This window comes from Heptranchias perlo, chromosome 23, assembly GCF_035084215.1.
Source record: "Heptranchias perlo isolate sHepPer1 chromosome 23, sHepPer1.hap1, whole genome shotgun sequence".
NCBI lineage: Eukaryota > Metazoa > Chordata > Chondrichthyes > Hexanchiformes > Hexanchidae > Heptranchias > Heptranchias perlo.
In genome coordinates, this window is record NC_090347.1 from 37,879,332 (window position 1) to 37,893,006 (window position 13,675).

General features: G+C 40.0%; 1 protein-coding gene across 4 annotated transcripts in view; it reads left to right on the forward strand.

The window, feature by feature from the left end:
- Positions 1-13,675, forward strand: part of mprip (myosin phosphatase Rho interacting protein) — a 364,835-nt gene that overhangs the window by 128,001 nt on the left and 223,159 nt on the right. For all 4 annotated transcript variants that reach the window (XM_068004348.1, XM_068004349.1, XM_068004351.1 and 1 more), the window contains exon 4: positions 7,878-8,029. In XM_068004348.1, coding sequence (XP_067860449.1) covers positions 7,878-8,029 — 152 coding nt within the window. The remainder of the gene's footprint in view (positions 1-7,877; positions 8,030-13,675) is intronic.

Consider the following 13,675-nt stretch of genomic DNA (forward strand, 5'->3'; position numbering starts at 1 on the left):
GGTAGTTGTGGCTGCGTTCTTGAACCACTGCAGTCTGTGAGGTGAAGTTGCTCCCACAATGCTGTTAGGTAGGGAGTTCTAGGATTTTGACCCAGTGACTATGAAGGAACGGCGATACATGACCAAATCGGGATGGTGTGTGATGCGGAGAGGAACCTGAATGTGAAGGTGTTCCCATGCACCTGTTGCCCTTGTCCTTCTAGGTGTCGGACTCCTGCAGTGCTAGATTGGTTTCATTCATTGAGCACAGCAGAGGTTTTAACTGAACACAAGTGTAAGTGCCAATATGGTTCTAGTCCTATAAATAATAACATAAAAGCCTGGAGTGAGAGAGGCCATTTGGCCTACCAAGATTGTTCCATCCAGAGTCCATATAGGTTTTTCTATCATGGACTCCTTCCTCCCACACTCCAGGATGGTGTACAGTATTCTGTATTTTGCAGGAAGTATCCTTGTCACACAGTAGATTTTCTTTTAGATGGATCATTCTCATCAGTGGGCTGTTCCAATAAAAAGCTATTGTATATTGTAACTTGTAGCTGAATTGTTTTGTGTTCTTGATCTCCCCCCACTAAGTAAACATCAATTAATTAAGTCTGCTGCAGAGTTAGAAGCACAAATAATAATTGAGTACTTAGTTTGCCAGCCTGTATCCATTCTAGCCATCTCCTCTCTCTATGCTGTTAAATTATTTGAGTGTATTGACTCATTATGGGATTGTAAACAGACATCATATGTTGAATAACTATGATAAATAGTCTGTGACCACCTAGATATATTGCAACACTGTTCAAACAGAATTGGAATAATGTAAGCACATTAGTGCAGTTTGGAACTCTGTTTACCAGCTACTGGAGCTTAACTGTGTCTGGGAAAGGAAGTACATGTCAGCAAATACAAAATTGTATTGTTGTCCCTTTAAAAGCCGGCTAAGCTTGCCATTAGCCAGAAAAGATGGTGCCCTCTAGCCATTGTGACAATATAAATACTGCCTCTACAGGCACATAGAAAAACAATCTCAGTGGGCCTCAGTCTTGGGTCTCTGGGGGCAACAGCAACAACACCTTATTTACTTTAGGATGCTGTGGAAGTTGGGACTGCCATCAGTGGAAGTGTAAATAGAGCATTAATCAAGGTGAGGAATTTAAATCCATCCAAGCCGGCTCTTTGATGTATTCTGTTAAATGATTTTGAGTGTAGTGACTCAGTAGGGAGTTGTTAACAGGCATCATATGTTGACTGGTTGTGATGAGTAGTCCATGCCTCCTTCAGGTTAGAAGCCACTGATTTGTCACCATGCAATTGGTCCTTCTAAGATTAATGCTGTATTACCCTGTTCTATCATTAAGGTTCGCCCTCATTTTGTTCAGTCTCCACATACAAATTAGGAGGCCAGCATCCATATTACATTTGGTTGATTGAGGCCTGTGTAAACTATGCCATCACATTGCCCTCACCCCATCCTATCTCTGTAACCTCCTATAACCCTGCGAGATCTCTGCGCTCCTCCAATTCATGCCTCTTGGGCATCCCCGATTTTAAGCGCTCCACCATTGGCGTCTGTGCCTTCAGCTGCTAAGGTCCTAAGCGCTGGAATCCCTTCCCTAAACCCCTCCACCTCTGTACCTCTCTCTCCTTTAAGACGCTCCTTAAAACTTACCTGTCCTAATATCTCCTTATGTGGCTTGGTGTCAAACTTTGTTTGAATTCACTCCTGTGAAGCTCCTTGAGATGTTTTTACTACGTTAAAGGCGCTATATAAATGCAAGTTGTTGTAATTTTTATAAACTCTGCCAGCTGTTGCCAAGAGTCGCCTAGGCTAGAAACAAACCTAGGAGATCTCCAAGGTAGATAACAGCATCACGCATGGTGGAAGTAGGGTAAGTAAAAATCAATAGAGAAACATGAGTGCGATGGAAATGAATCTAACATTTACAGGATATACACGTAAACAAGGCTTTTAATATAGTAATAGATGTTTGTGTATTAAGTGCAGTGTTTATGTGGGGCACCACACATCCCCAAATTACTGCTTTTTAGTAATCCACTATAATAATATTCAAAAGTACTGACTTCTGATATTTAAGAAGTTTTTAAAATTGACTAACTATCAATAATTTTGAAGATTTTGATTCTTCACCTTTTATTCCGGTTCATTTTCACAAAATGTCATGAATTCAATTTGCTTTTAAAAGGAAATGTGCATTTTTACTCCTGTGTTGGGAGTGAAGCGTCTGGGTCAGACTGGTCTGTAAACCAAGGTTATCTTGGAAATTTTACTGATGTCATGTTGAAAATTGCATCTGGACTTCCTAAAATGATTTAAATTATTGGTACTGGAAATAAAGCCTATGTAATTAACATTTGAAATATTATACTAGGACTACACTGCTTAACTGTTCAATGAATCGAATTGCCTTTGAGTAATTAAATGAAAGTGTGACAGCTAGTACTGCATTCCTGTCACTTCAATTTTATTCATTCAGAACTATTTGATCCCCTTTGGCATTGTTTCCCACTCACGTATACCCAATGTATACCCATGCCAAGTTTTTACTCTTTCAATCCCGTTGTATACCATCTGGGTTTTACTTGCTCACATATGTGTACAATAAATATACACAATGAATACTCGTGAATATTTAATAACTGAGCCTAAGCTGCAGCTTCCGATGCTGTGATTCTGACTGTCCCCACCATGTCAGTTGCTGCTGAGGTTCTTGATCCATTTTCCATTTGCAGAAAAATGTATGCCAGTCCTTTAGTTCCGTCCGAAGGGAGCTCTGGGTGGGAACTGGGGCAGAAGATAGAGAGCTGGGTGCAGTTGCAGTGACTATAGTGGGATGTTGGATAGGAATGGAAGAGTCAAGGGTCAGAGTGGGACTGAGTCTCATGGCTGTTCTCTGTACTGTCTCCAGTGCTTGAATGTGTTCCTGTTTCTTGGTAACCAGAACTGGATGCAGTCGTCAAGGTGTGATCTGTCTAGAGTACGATCAAGTTTGCTCATTACTTCCTCCAATTTATAGTCAATTGTTTTGGCTGTGCAGTTCATTGTCCTATTGGCTTTGTTGAGTGCTGCTGTACATTGGTTGGACACGTTTAGCCTTGAGTCTAAGACTCGTCAGGGTAGATTTTGACTTTTGGGTGTACGACCAGTGGAGTGCACCTGCCAGCTGCCCATTCCTGCAACAAAGAGGCTGCTATGATTTTGCGACTCAGCTCTCGTTTGAATCCGACCGGTGAGCTGCAGATACCAAATGGATGTCCCAAGGCAGCTCGCCGGTTTGGGCTACAGGAATGTCGGCCAGCTGACGTGCTCTGGCAAGTGCAGATAGGTCCTGAATGGAGGAGGGGGAGAGGGAGAAGTGAGGCTAAGAAAGCCGAGTCTGGACACTGGCGATAGTAGCCTGCAGTATTTTTGTGCAATTGATCACTTTGCATTGAGTTTCTGAATCCAGGTCATTTCTGTAAATTAGAAACAATATTGGTCCGAGCACTCTGCTCTGGGCATCCCACTCGGTACTCCCCCTCCCAAACTCTGACATTCCTCTAACGAGTACTCTTTGTTTCCTACCTTTCAGGTAGTTTCTTTTTCAGGTTTAACCTGAATCCCCACAGCTTTTGAGTTAACTAATAGACATTTGTGTAGAACTTTATCTCAAGTCTTTTGGTACACCACAGTCCACTTGGGTTGTCACTTCTTCAAAAAAGTCGAGAAATTTGGTCAGACAGGGTTTTCCCCTTCTGAATCTATGCAGACTGCTGTTAACTAGGATGTTGTTGTCGTCTTTCTCCCTGCAGGATTTGTACTGTGTTTTCTCTTTATCTCACTTCTAATTTGTTAATCAATTTAGGATCACAATTGATGTCTTGGCTCATTGGCTTTGGGAATGCTCATCATTATAGCTCTAAAGGATGGAGCTTATAAAAATATACGCTGCTCCCAATGTTAAATGGAAAATACTTCGGAGTTCACTAAGTAGCTGGTTAGTTAAAATATACTACTCTAAGCAAAATGCAACAACAACTTGCATGTAGTAAAACGTCCCAAGGCACTTCAAAATGCAATCGCAAAAGAGAGCAAGGAGGTTTACTCGCATGTTAACCTCTATCATGTCATATTGTGTTCATTTTTTTAGATCAGAAAAACTGCCTTTGTAGATAACAAAGAATGACCATGTTTCTTTTATTCCATTGGATTTCAACCAAGGCACGCCTGCTCCCCTCAAACAATTAAATTTACCAATGTACCTGGTCATTAAACTCTATATGTCAATAAAACAGAGTAGAAAAACAAAATTTAAGTTGTCTCCTTCAAACTGCTCCTCCTGCCAGTTAGACAGAACTTTGAGAAGCAAATTAAAATTTCTGGAAAAAATGGAGAGAAGTTGTAGTTTCAGTTCTTGGTCCACGATCTGTCACATAATTTAAAAAAAACAGCAGAATGTGCATTTATCATTTTTTTTAAACTCTCAGGTGGGATCATATTAATCTGCATATCTTGATGTCCAAGTACTTGGTACAAGCCTTGACAACATGCAACAGGCATTTAATAAGCTAGGTAAAGGATCATGAAGACTTTATAGTATTTTAGTTCAGACTCAAATTAAAACTACAACACATTACAGGAAGTGAGTTGTTTGGTTACCCATAAGCAATAAAGCTGCTCTATATATAAATCATTCAACTACTGCAAGGAGCGCTTACATCCACAAGTGAAATGCTGCAGAAACTGGGTCAGCTGCTTGCAAAAATGGTCAACCCTCACAGATTTCAATTTGTCTGGGAGTCTGAAGGACCCTCCTTTCTCAAAAGACTGTCCTGTATCATAACAAAGGCCACCGACCACCAGGGAGTGCCACAATGCTTGCAATGTTGGTGGTTAAAAACCATAAGGTATTAGATACTGATCAGGACAGTCCTCAAATTTCAGCTTATACAGGCTGTGTTTTTCTTGCTTTCTGCAGTACCACCAATATATTCAACAGAAATAGCTTCCGGTTTTATTAGGTTCTGTTTTTTAAAAAAAATGAACGTCATATAGTTCAACCTTTTATGGGTGAGTACTTTTGCTTGAAGTGCAGGATTGTTAAAATATTATATTCTGGGAATTTCTGGTCACATTTCTGAACAGCCTGGAAGGGGAGGAGTAAATGCCTCTATTGTTGGAGGTAGATTTTGATGTTAGTAGCTTTCGAGGTTTGCTTAATTCCAGAAGGATTTGACTTTCTTCTTTTCACCACCTCCCCCCCCCCCCCCCCCCCCACCCCGGCAAAGCAGAGTGGAATCACAATATCTCAACTTCAAAATGACTGAATTTTAAAACTTAACCTGCCTAGAATGGAATAGCTTGCAGAGTGAATTTCTACCTGATGCAGTTAAAAATCTCATCCCATGTCTTAATGTGGGCAGCTCATGAACCAGGAAAAATTCTGACTTATTGACTTAAAAAGCGTTGGTTGCAAACCTTTCCTTGCCTGACTTCATCACAAGCTACTGTTGTGGCAACTATTTAATTGGCCATGTTAACAATAAGTTCATGATTACTGAATTTGTACGAGTAAACATATGGTCACAGATGTAAAGAACTGTTCAGACCATGTAGCCTTGATCAACACCACATAAATTCCCACTTTATATATAGCCTGGTACCAGTACTGGGCACTGAAGAGTGGACGGAAGTACTGTCTTAGGCTGAACCTTTCATTCTTTTCCTATTCAAAACAGTAACATCGATGGGATTTCAGTAAAATGTAATGGTGATAGTGTGAAACTGTTGGGTGTTGCTTTACATTTTTTCTTAAAATATAATTATGGATATGTGAAATTTTCATATCATGCCTGCTTTAGCTGTGAAAAACACCCAGCAGTACAGTTTATAGATATTTGTCTTTAATAAAACTTTTGTTGCCTCTGGAGAGAGCATTTTGAGCTGTATAACACTATGGTAAAGTACTGGTGGTTATAGATGTATTATTGATGGGAACATTTTGAGGGGATGAATTAGAAGTATCACACAAGTGTATTGTTCTCCATTAAGCCAATATTCTTTTCAAGTGAGATGTTCCTATAATGCATTGTGTTAAACAAGCCTTGTGACCACATTGCAAAATAAATCTGACTCATTTATCCTCTGAGAAAACAGGCTATATTGCTTATTGGGATAGATGTTAGGAAGCCGAAGCATTTGTAGTATTTTTCTACAAAGTTTACTGGGAAAAGACATGTTAACAGAGTTCTGACCTGGTTACATCTTCCATTTCCCACTGAGCTCTAAGCAACCATGTGGGCAAACATAACCTTTCACCTGCCTTTTCAGAATATAATTAGAGTTTTTTGGGGAAGATAAATGTACAGTATATCCCTCACGTATAGCCTCCAAGAATTTTTAAGACTGGCAGTAGAATATGTTGTATCCTGGATGTGAATAAAAATGAGCAGTGGTACTGAACTTAGCACCTAAGCTTTCGGCGGCGCAAAGCAGGCACAACTGCTTTGGTCTGAGTCTCATTCTGCTCAATTCTCCATCTGTACTGCACATAGCTGAAGCTGTGGCCTTACCCAATAGGGAGGGGAGAAAATCATAAGGGAGAAGCATGCCTGAGTGGTCCCTGTCATCTTCTGGTGGTTTTGGTGGTGGCCAGGAATTAAGCTTGCAGCTGCCATTTGGCTGTATGCAGACCAAGAAGTGAATAAAACTGGGAAGAAAAGGGGGAAACTTGCCTTAGTGCCTCTTCCATGAAAATAAAGCATTTTTAAAAATATGGCCATGTACTAATTTGTGATTAGCTTAATTATTCAATGGAATATTGCATGTTAAGTATCAGCTTAACACCAATAAGTACATATGTCGTTTTCCAATGGAATTGAATTGCCATTTCATGGAATGATTATAAAAGTGTGAAACATAAAAACCTGTACACGTTTGCATTTCAACTATTTCATTATTTCTTGAAGGGAAAACATTTGCAAGGCTATGGGGAAAGAGCAGGGAAGTGGGACTATTTGGATAGCTCTTTCAAAGCGCCAACCCAGGCACAATGGGCCGAATGGTGGCCTTCTGGCTGTATCATTCTTTGATTGCTATGAAAATGCAAGTTCTTTTACATATTGTGAAACTTGCCTCATGTTGGATATCAGCTCTATTAATAACTATGTTATGCAACAAAACTTTGATCTTTAAGTTCTAAAAAAGGTATATTAAGACTCTAGTTGCTGGCCACCTATTTGGATCATTGTTTAAATTCAATTTCTGATATTCCCATTTGATAACAGATACATGTTTATAGATGACGTTTAGATCAAAAAACACTAAATTGCCGTTAGCGTTATTGCATGTGTTGATACTATTGGACTGGGGTGTAAATATTTTATTTTCTCCCATTGCTTCCCCACCTCAGCATAATTTCTCTGTAATAATTTGTGCAGAAGTAGTGCTTTTATTTAGCTCTGGTAGCCATGTTTGATTTGGCAGTGTAAGAAAATTGGAATTAGACACATGGTGAAATGTGCATGGGACTGCTTATTAATATTAGACCTAGATAGAAAAAAGTTTACTTGGTCTCCTTTGTGCCAAGGGCCTGAAGTAGCTGCCTTGGCTACCCATTCCGGCTGCTGTTCATCTCTGTGTAAAAATACTTCAACGTGAACTTGCCCGTGGTACCCTAAAGTTGATCCCTCTTGTTTTGCTGCCCTAGATTTGTTTTAAGTTTACTTTCTCTCTTTCATATAGTATTATACCTCTACAAGCTTACTGATACAGTAAAATATTACTACTACATTACCACTACAAGGGATATTGCTGTTAGTTGCATTTTAAGTGTTCAATGCTGGTTGGTATTGCTGTCCACCATAATATTTTTTGTCTTGTCTTTCAGCCAAGCACTCTACCGCAAGGGACAGTTAACATGAACCAATGTACAGATGTCATTGATGCTGAACCCAAGACTGGTCAGAAGAATGCACTTTGCATTATGACCCCTGAACGTGAATATTTCATTCGTGGAGAGTCCAAAGAAATAATTAATGGGTGAGTGAAAATGTTTTAAATTTCAGATTAATTTTATGTTTGATTAAAGATGGCCTTTCAGTTTCTAGAAGAAAGGTTGAAACTGAAAAAAAGACATGTTCTGAGACATCTGCAAAGAAATGTCAACCAATGATTTACATTGTCCAAAGGTAACTTAGGACTTCACATACAAGCCATGTGGAAGATGACCACAAACTTAATTTGAGCATTTTCTATAGGTATGTGTTGCAACTTTAAAAAAAAATCAATAGTATTTACTAAAATTCAGCTCAGCAAATAATGAATTTTTAAATCGAAGGACAGAAGTAGAAAGTTTAAATTTATTTTGAAGTTGTGGATTGTTGCTGCGCTGCTTGCACTCCAATCTTATTCATGACCTCATTGGAATCAGATATCCATGTGTTAACAACATCTTCTGACCTTCCTCAACCTTACCATCCACATACACTCTTCTATCCATATCCATTCTTCTTGACCTTGTTGTAACGTGATACCTCACCACTTCCATGGTCGGAATCAGTTACGAACCATGTCCAATTATGCCGCCTTCTCTTTCAGCATGCATATCCTTCTGCAGCCCTCCACCCTCTCTTTTGCCCCTAAATCTCCAACTCTCTTTCACTGGGCCTGCAACTCTCACTGACATCAATGTCTTTGATCTACTCAATAACTGTCTTGTTTCTATCTTCCAGCTCTTTGTTTTTTTTTCTTCTGTCCCCCAACCCCACCTCCCCTTTGTGCAATATCCATATCGATGTGGGATAAAGAGTAGAATACGTATGGTTTGCTATTTTGACTGAGTCAATCCTTGTAGAGGCTTGAGGGATGAGGATGGCGAGTGCTAGAGAAATAAAACCTTAAGGCTTTTAAGACAGGAGATAAGGTTGTAGAAGTGGAAAGGAGAAGATGGTACAGAGGTGGATAAAAGTGGTCTCGTTAATGAATCAGATCTGGAGGATGAGATTGAGCTCGGGGGCGAGTAGCATGCCAACGTTCCACACCTCCTAGTTGAACCTGAGGTTGAGGGAGTCAAATCTGACCTGGGTTTTGTCAAGGTTAAGCTGAAAGAAATTTTAGCGGTTTGAGTTTTGATGTTGCTTTGGTAGTTGGAGAGTCCAACAACCACCTTTGGATGGATAGATAATGCAGAGAGGTAGAGTTGTGTGTTGTTGATATACATGTGGAAGCTGATGCCATGTTGCCAAGGGTTTGTATGTAGACTGTATCATGCATGCCACCTTTGTCCACAACATCTCCCAGTTCAGATGGTGACTGAATAAATGTGACTTGACATTTTTTTATCTATCCCCATCGTAGAATCATAGATTGTTACAGTAAAGAAACAGGTCTTCAAGTCTGTGCTGGTGTTTTTCTTCACTTGAGCCACCTAGTCTAATCCAATGCTTCTGCTCGTTCTCTTTAATATTCCTTTCTCTTTTTTTCAAGCAGCTATCTAATTGCATTTTTAAAAGCATTATGAACTGTTTCAACAATGTTTTGGGACAGAAAATTCCAATTCTAACCAGCCTCTGTATAAAAAATCTTTTGGCTAATCTCCCTTGTAATTCTTTTAAATTTGTGCCCACATGTTATTATCTCATTGCCCAGTGGAAATAATGTATTACTATTTACCCTGTTATATAACCCTAACATGGGCATCGCTGGCGAGGCCAGCATTTATTGCCCATCCCTAGTTGCTCTTGAGAAGGTGGTGAGCCTGCTTGAACCGCTGCAGTCCGTGAGATGAAGGTACTTCCACAGTGCTGATAGGCAGGGGGTTCCAGGATTTTAACTGAGAGATAATGAAGGAATGGTGATGAACGCCCCAAGTCTGAAAGGTGTGTGACTTGGAGGGGAACTTGTGAATGATGGTCTTCCCTTGCACCTGCTGCCCTTGTCCTTCTAGGTGGTGGAGGTCGTGGGTTTGTGAGGTGCTGTCGAAGAAGCCTTGATGAGTTGATCTTGTGTTCTGTGCCTCTAGATACAAAAACAAGTATTCTTTTAGCCTTTTTTAAGGCCTAATCCACTTGTGCTGTCGCCTTTAAGTGGTGTGTATCTGCACTGCAAGCTCCCTCTATTCCAATTACGGTGTATTTATTTTTCCTATTCTTAATTTCAATGTTAATATTTCACACTTCTCCATTTGAACTGCACCTTTCTAGCCTATCTTTGTCCATGTGCAGTCTTTTACAGTCCTTCTCAAAATTTGCCATTATCCTCCAATTTGGTGTCATCTAATTTTGATTTGTTCTCTCGATTCCTGTATTATATTTAACAACAACTTGCATTTATATAGCGCCTTTAACATAGTAAAACGTCCCAAGGAGCTTCACAGGAGCATTTGACATCGAGCCACATAAAGAAGTATTAGGACAGATCAAAGTAGTAGGTTTTAAGGAGCATTTTAAAGGAGAAGAGAGAGGTAGAGGGACGGAGAGGCTTAGAGAGGGAATTCCAGAGCTTAGGGCCTAGGCAGGTGAAGTCATGGCTGCCAATGGTGGAGCGATTAAAATCAGGGATGCGCAAGAGGCAAGAATTGGAGGGGTGCAGAGATCTCGGTGGGTTGTAGGGCTGGAGGAGGTTACAGAGATAGGGAGGGGCAAGGCTATGGAGGGTTTTGAAAACAAGGATGAGAATTTTAAAGTCGAGGCGTTCCTGGATTGGGAGCCAATGCAGGTTGGCGAGCACAGGGATGATGGGAGAATGGGACTTAGTGTGAGTTAGGATACGGGCAGCAGAGCTTTGGATGAGCTCAAATTTATGGAGGGTGGAAGATGGGAGGCCAGCCAGGAGAGCAGTGGAATAGTCGAGTCTAGTGGTAACAAAGGCACGGATGAGGGTTTCAGCAGCAGATGAGCTGAGGCAGGGGCGGAGAAGGGCAATGTTACGGAGGTGGAAGTAGGCTGTCTTGGTCCTGTAACTATAAGAGTAGCCCAACACAGTCTCCTGTGGAATACCATGCACCAAGTCTATCTATCTAAGAAACTTTCCTCCACCCTACCCTTTGCTTTCTGCCCTCCAACCATCTCTCTCTGCATGTGGTTATAAGTTTTTGTGATGCCTTATCACTTGTTGAAAGTCCATATAAACCACATACTATATCTATCCTCTGTTATTTTTTTTGAAGGATTCTATAAGGTTGCTCAAGCTGATCTGCATTTTAGAATCTGTGCTAACTGGCCCTCTAACTTGTGTTTAATAATTTCATTCTGTGTTATAGACTTAGTTTACTGAAGTAAGACTAACTGGCCCATAACTTTCTCTGGCACAATTTTTCTATCCGTAGAATTTTGAATTTTTAAGCTATTTCTTTGCTACCTTCCCTCAGGATCCTTGAATGTAAACCATCATGTCTGTGATTTGTCTACCTTAAGTTTGAGGAACTTTTTTTTAAACCATTTCTCTTTGAATAATAACCTTCACTAGCAGTTTTACATGCATCTCTGGTGATTCTATACTCCTAATACACCCCTCTAATGTAAAAAGTTGGGCAAAGCACTTATTTAGCATGACTACCCTTTATCCTCCAAGTTTGCCTCCTTTATCTCTTAGTGGCACAATCCCTACCTTGATTATCCTGTTGCTGCTAATGTTCCTATATTTGTAAACAATTTTACAACACCAAGTTATAGTCCAGCAATTTTATTTTACATTCACAAGCTTTCGGAGGCTACCTCCTTCCTCAGGTGAACGATGTGGAAAGAGGTAGGAGGAAGGAGGTAGCCTCCGAAAGCTTGTGAATTTAAAATAAAATTGCTGGACTATAACTTGGTGTTGTAAAATTGTTTACAATTGTCAACCCCAGTCCATCACCGGCATCTCCACATCAATGTTCCTATAGAAAGCCTTTTTATTGTCCTTTGCTATTTGTTAATTTCATACTGCCTCTTAGCCTTTACAACCTGCCTTTTTATAGCTTTCATATAATTATATTTGTCCTAGGTTTCATGTTTCAAATTTAATCTAATCTTCCTATTCACTCAGAAACTCTAGCCTTCCTTATTGGAATGTACTTGATTTTAACCCTTTTCATCTCTTTATCTCCTCTGATTATTTACCATTACTGATGTATGGTTCTATTTGCCAATTTTCCCTTCCATTTAATCTGATTAAGTTCCCTTTTTATCTCGCTAATTTGCTTTTTTTTAAATCTCAGACAATTGCCCTTGTCCTTGACTTTTCTGTTTCCTTTTCTATTCTTACACTGAATCTAATTATATTTAGGTCACCTACCTGCTTTACTTCATTATGTAGAACCAGGTCAGGTAGTGCTTTGTTCATTGTTGGGATAGCAACATAATGACTGAGAAAACTGTTACGACCATGCTGCCAGAAAAAAAAATCCCTCTTTCATCACAAATGTTTCCAAGTCTATTTTTGGGTAATTAAAACCTCTTACAATTATAATCCCCTTGTTGATACAGGCATCAATTTCTTTCTACTATTGGGTTTGTAATATACTCTCCGTAATGTGACTGACACCTTAGTATTCCTCAGTTCAATTCAAAAGGCTTCTGTTTGGATCACTTCGGAGTTTAAATCCTTACTCTCTGTGCAATGATATCTCTAATTAGTGCAACTATCCCACCTCCCTTTCATCCTTCCCTGTCCTTCCTGTAAGTTTTCTATCCAAGAATACTTAATTGCCAGTCCTGACTTAGCTGCAGCCATGTCTACGTTAGTCCTGTTTGTTGATTTTCTACTTTAATCAACAACGTCAGTTCCCCAATTTTGTTTCTCATACCCAGTGCACTAATATACATACGTTTTTAGTTTGGATTCCCCTGGTTTAGCAATGTTATTGCCTTCCCAGTGCTTATTTATTCTTTATTACCTAGTCCTGCTTAACTCCTTTCAGCCTTTTCTATCTGCATATTCCCTCTACATCTAAAGCTTACTTTCCTCTCCAAGCTGTCCTGCTCTATTCTTGCTTTTGTCTTCCCCCTCTCCAACATAGTTTAAACCATCTCTATTGCTCTAGTTAACTAGCTCTCAAAGATAAAGGCCACAGCTCTGTTCAGGAACCATGTAATTGATATAGGATTGATATGAAGGATATACTTGCCTTAGATTCAGTTCAACGAAGATTCACTAGATTGATTCCTGGGCTGAGAGGGTTGTCCTATGAGGAGAGATTGAGTAGAATGGGCCTATACTCTCTGAAGTTTGGAAGAATGAGAGATGATCTCATTGAAACATACAAGATTCTGAGGGGGCTTGACAGAGTAAATGCTGAGAGGTTGTTTCCCATGGCTGGAGAACCTAGAACTAAGGGGCATAGTCTCAGGATAAGGGGTCGGCCATTTATGACTGAGATGAGGAGGAATTTCTTCACACAGAGGATTGTGAATCTTTGGAATTCTTTACCCGAGGGCTGAGTCGTTGAATACGCTCAAGGCTGAGATATTTAGATTTTTGGACTCTAGGGGATTCAAGGGATACGAGGATAGGGCAGGAAAGTGGAGTTGAGGTCGACAATCAGCCATGATCTTATTGAATGGCGGAGCAGGCTTGAGGGGCCGTATGGCCTACTGCTGCTATTTTTTATGTTCTTTATTATGTTCTTGTAGCTCAGACCTATATCATAACTGATTCCACTGCCCCAGGAATCTGAACCCTTTTGAAGCAGCTACTTTTGTTGCATCA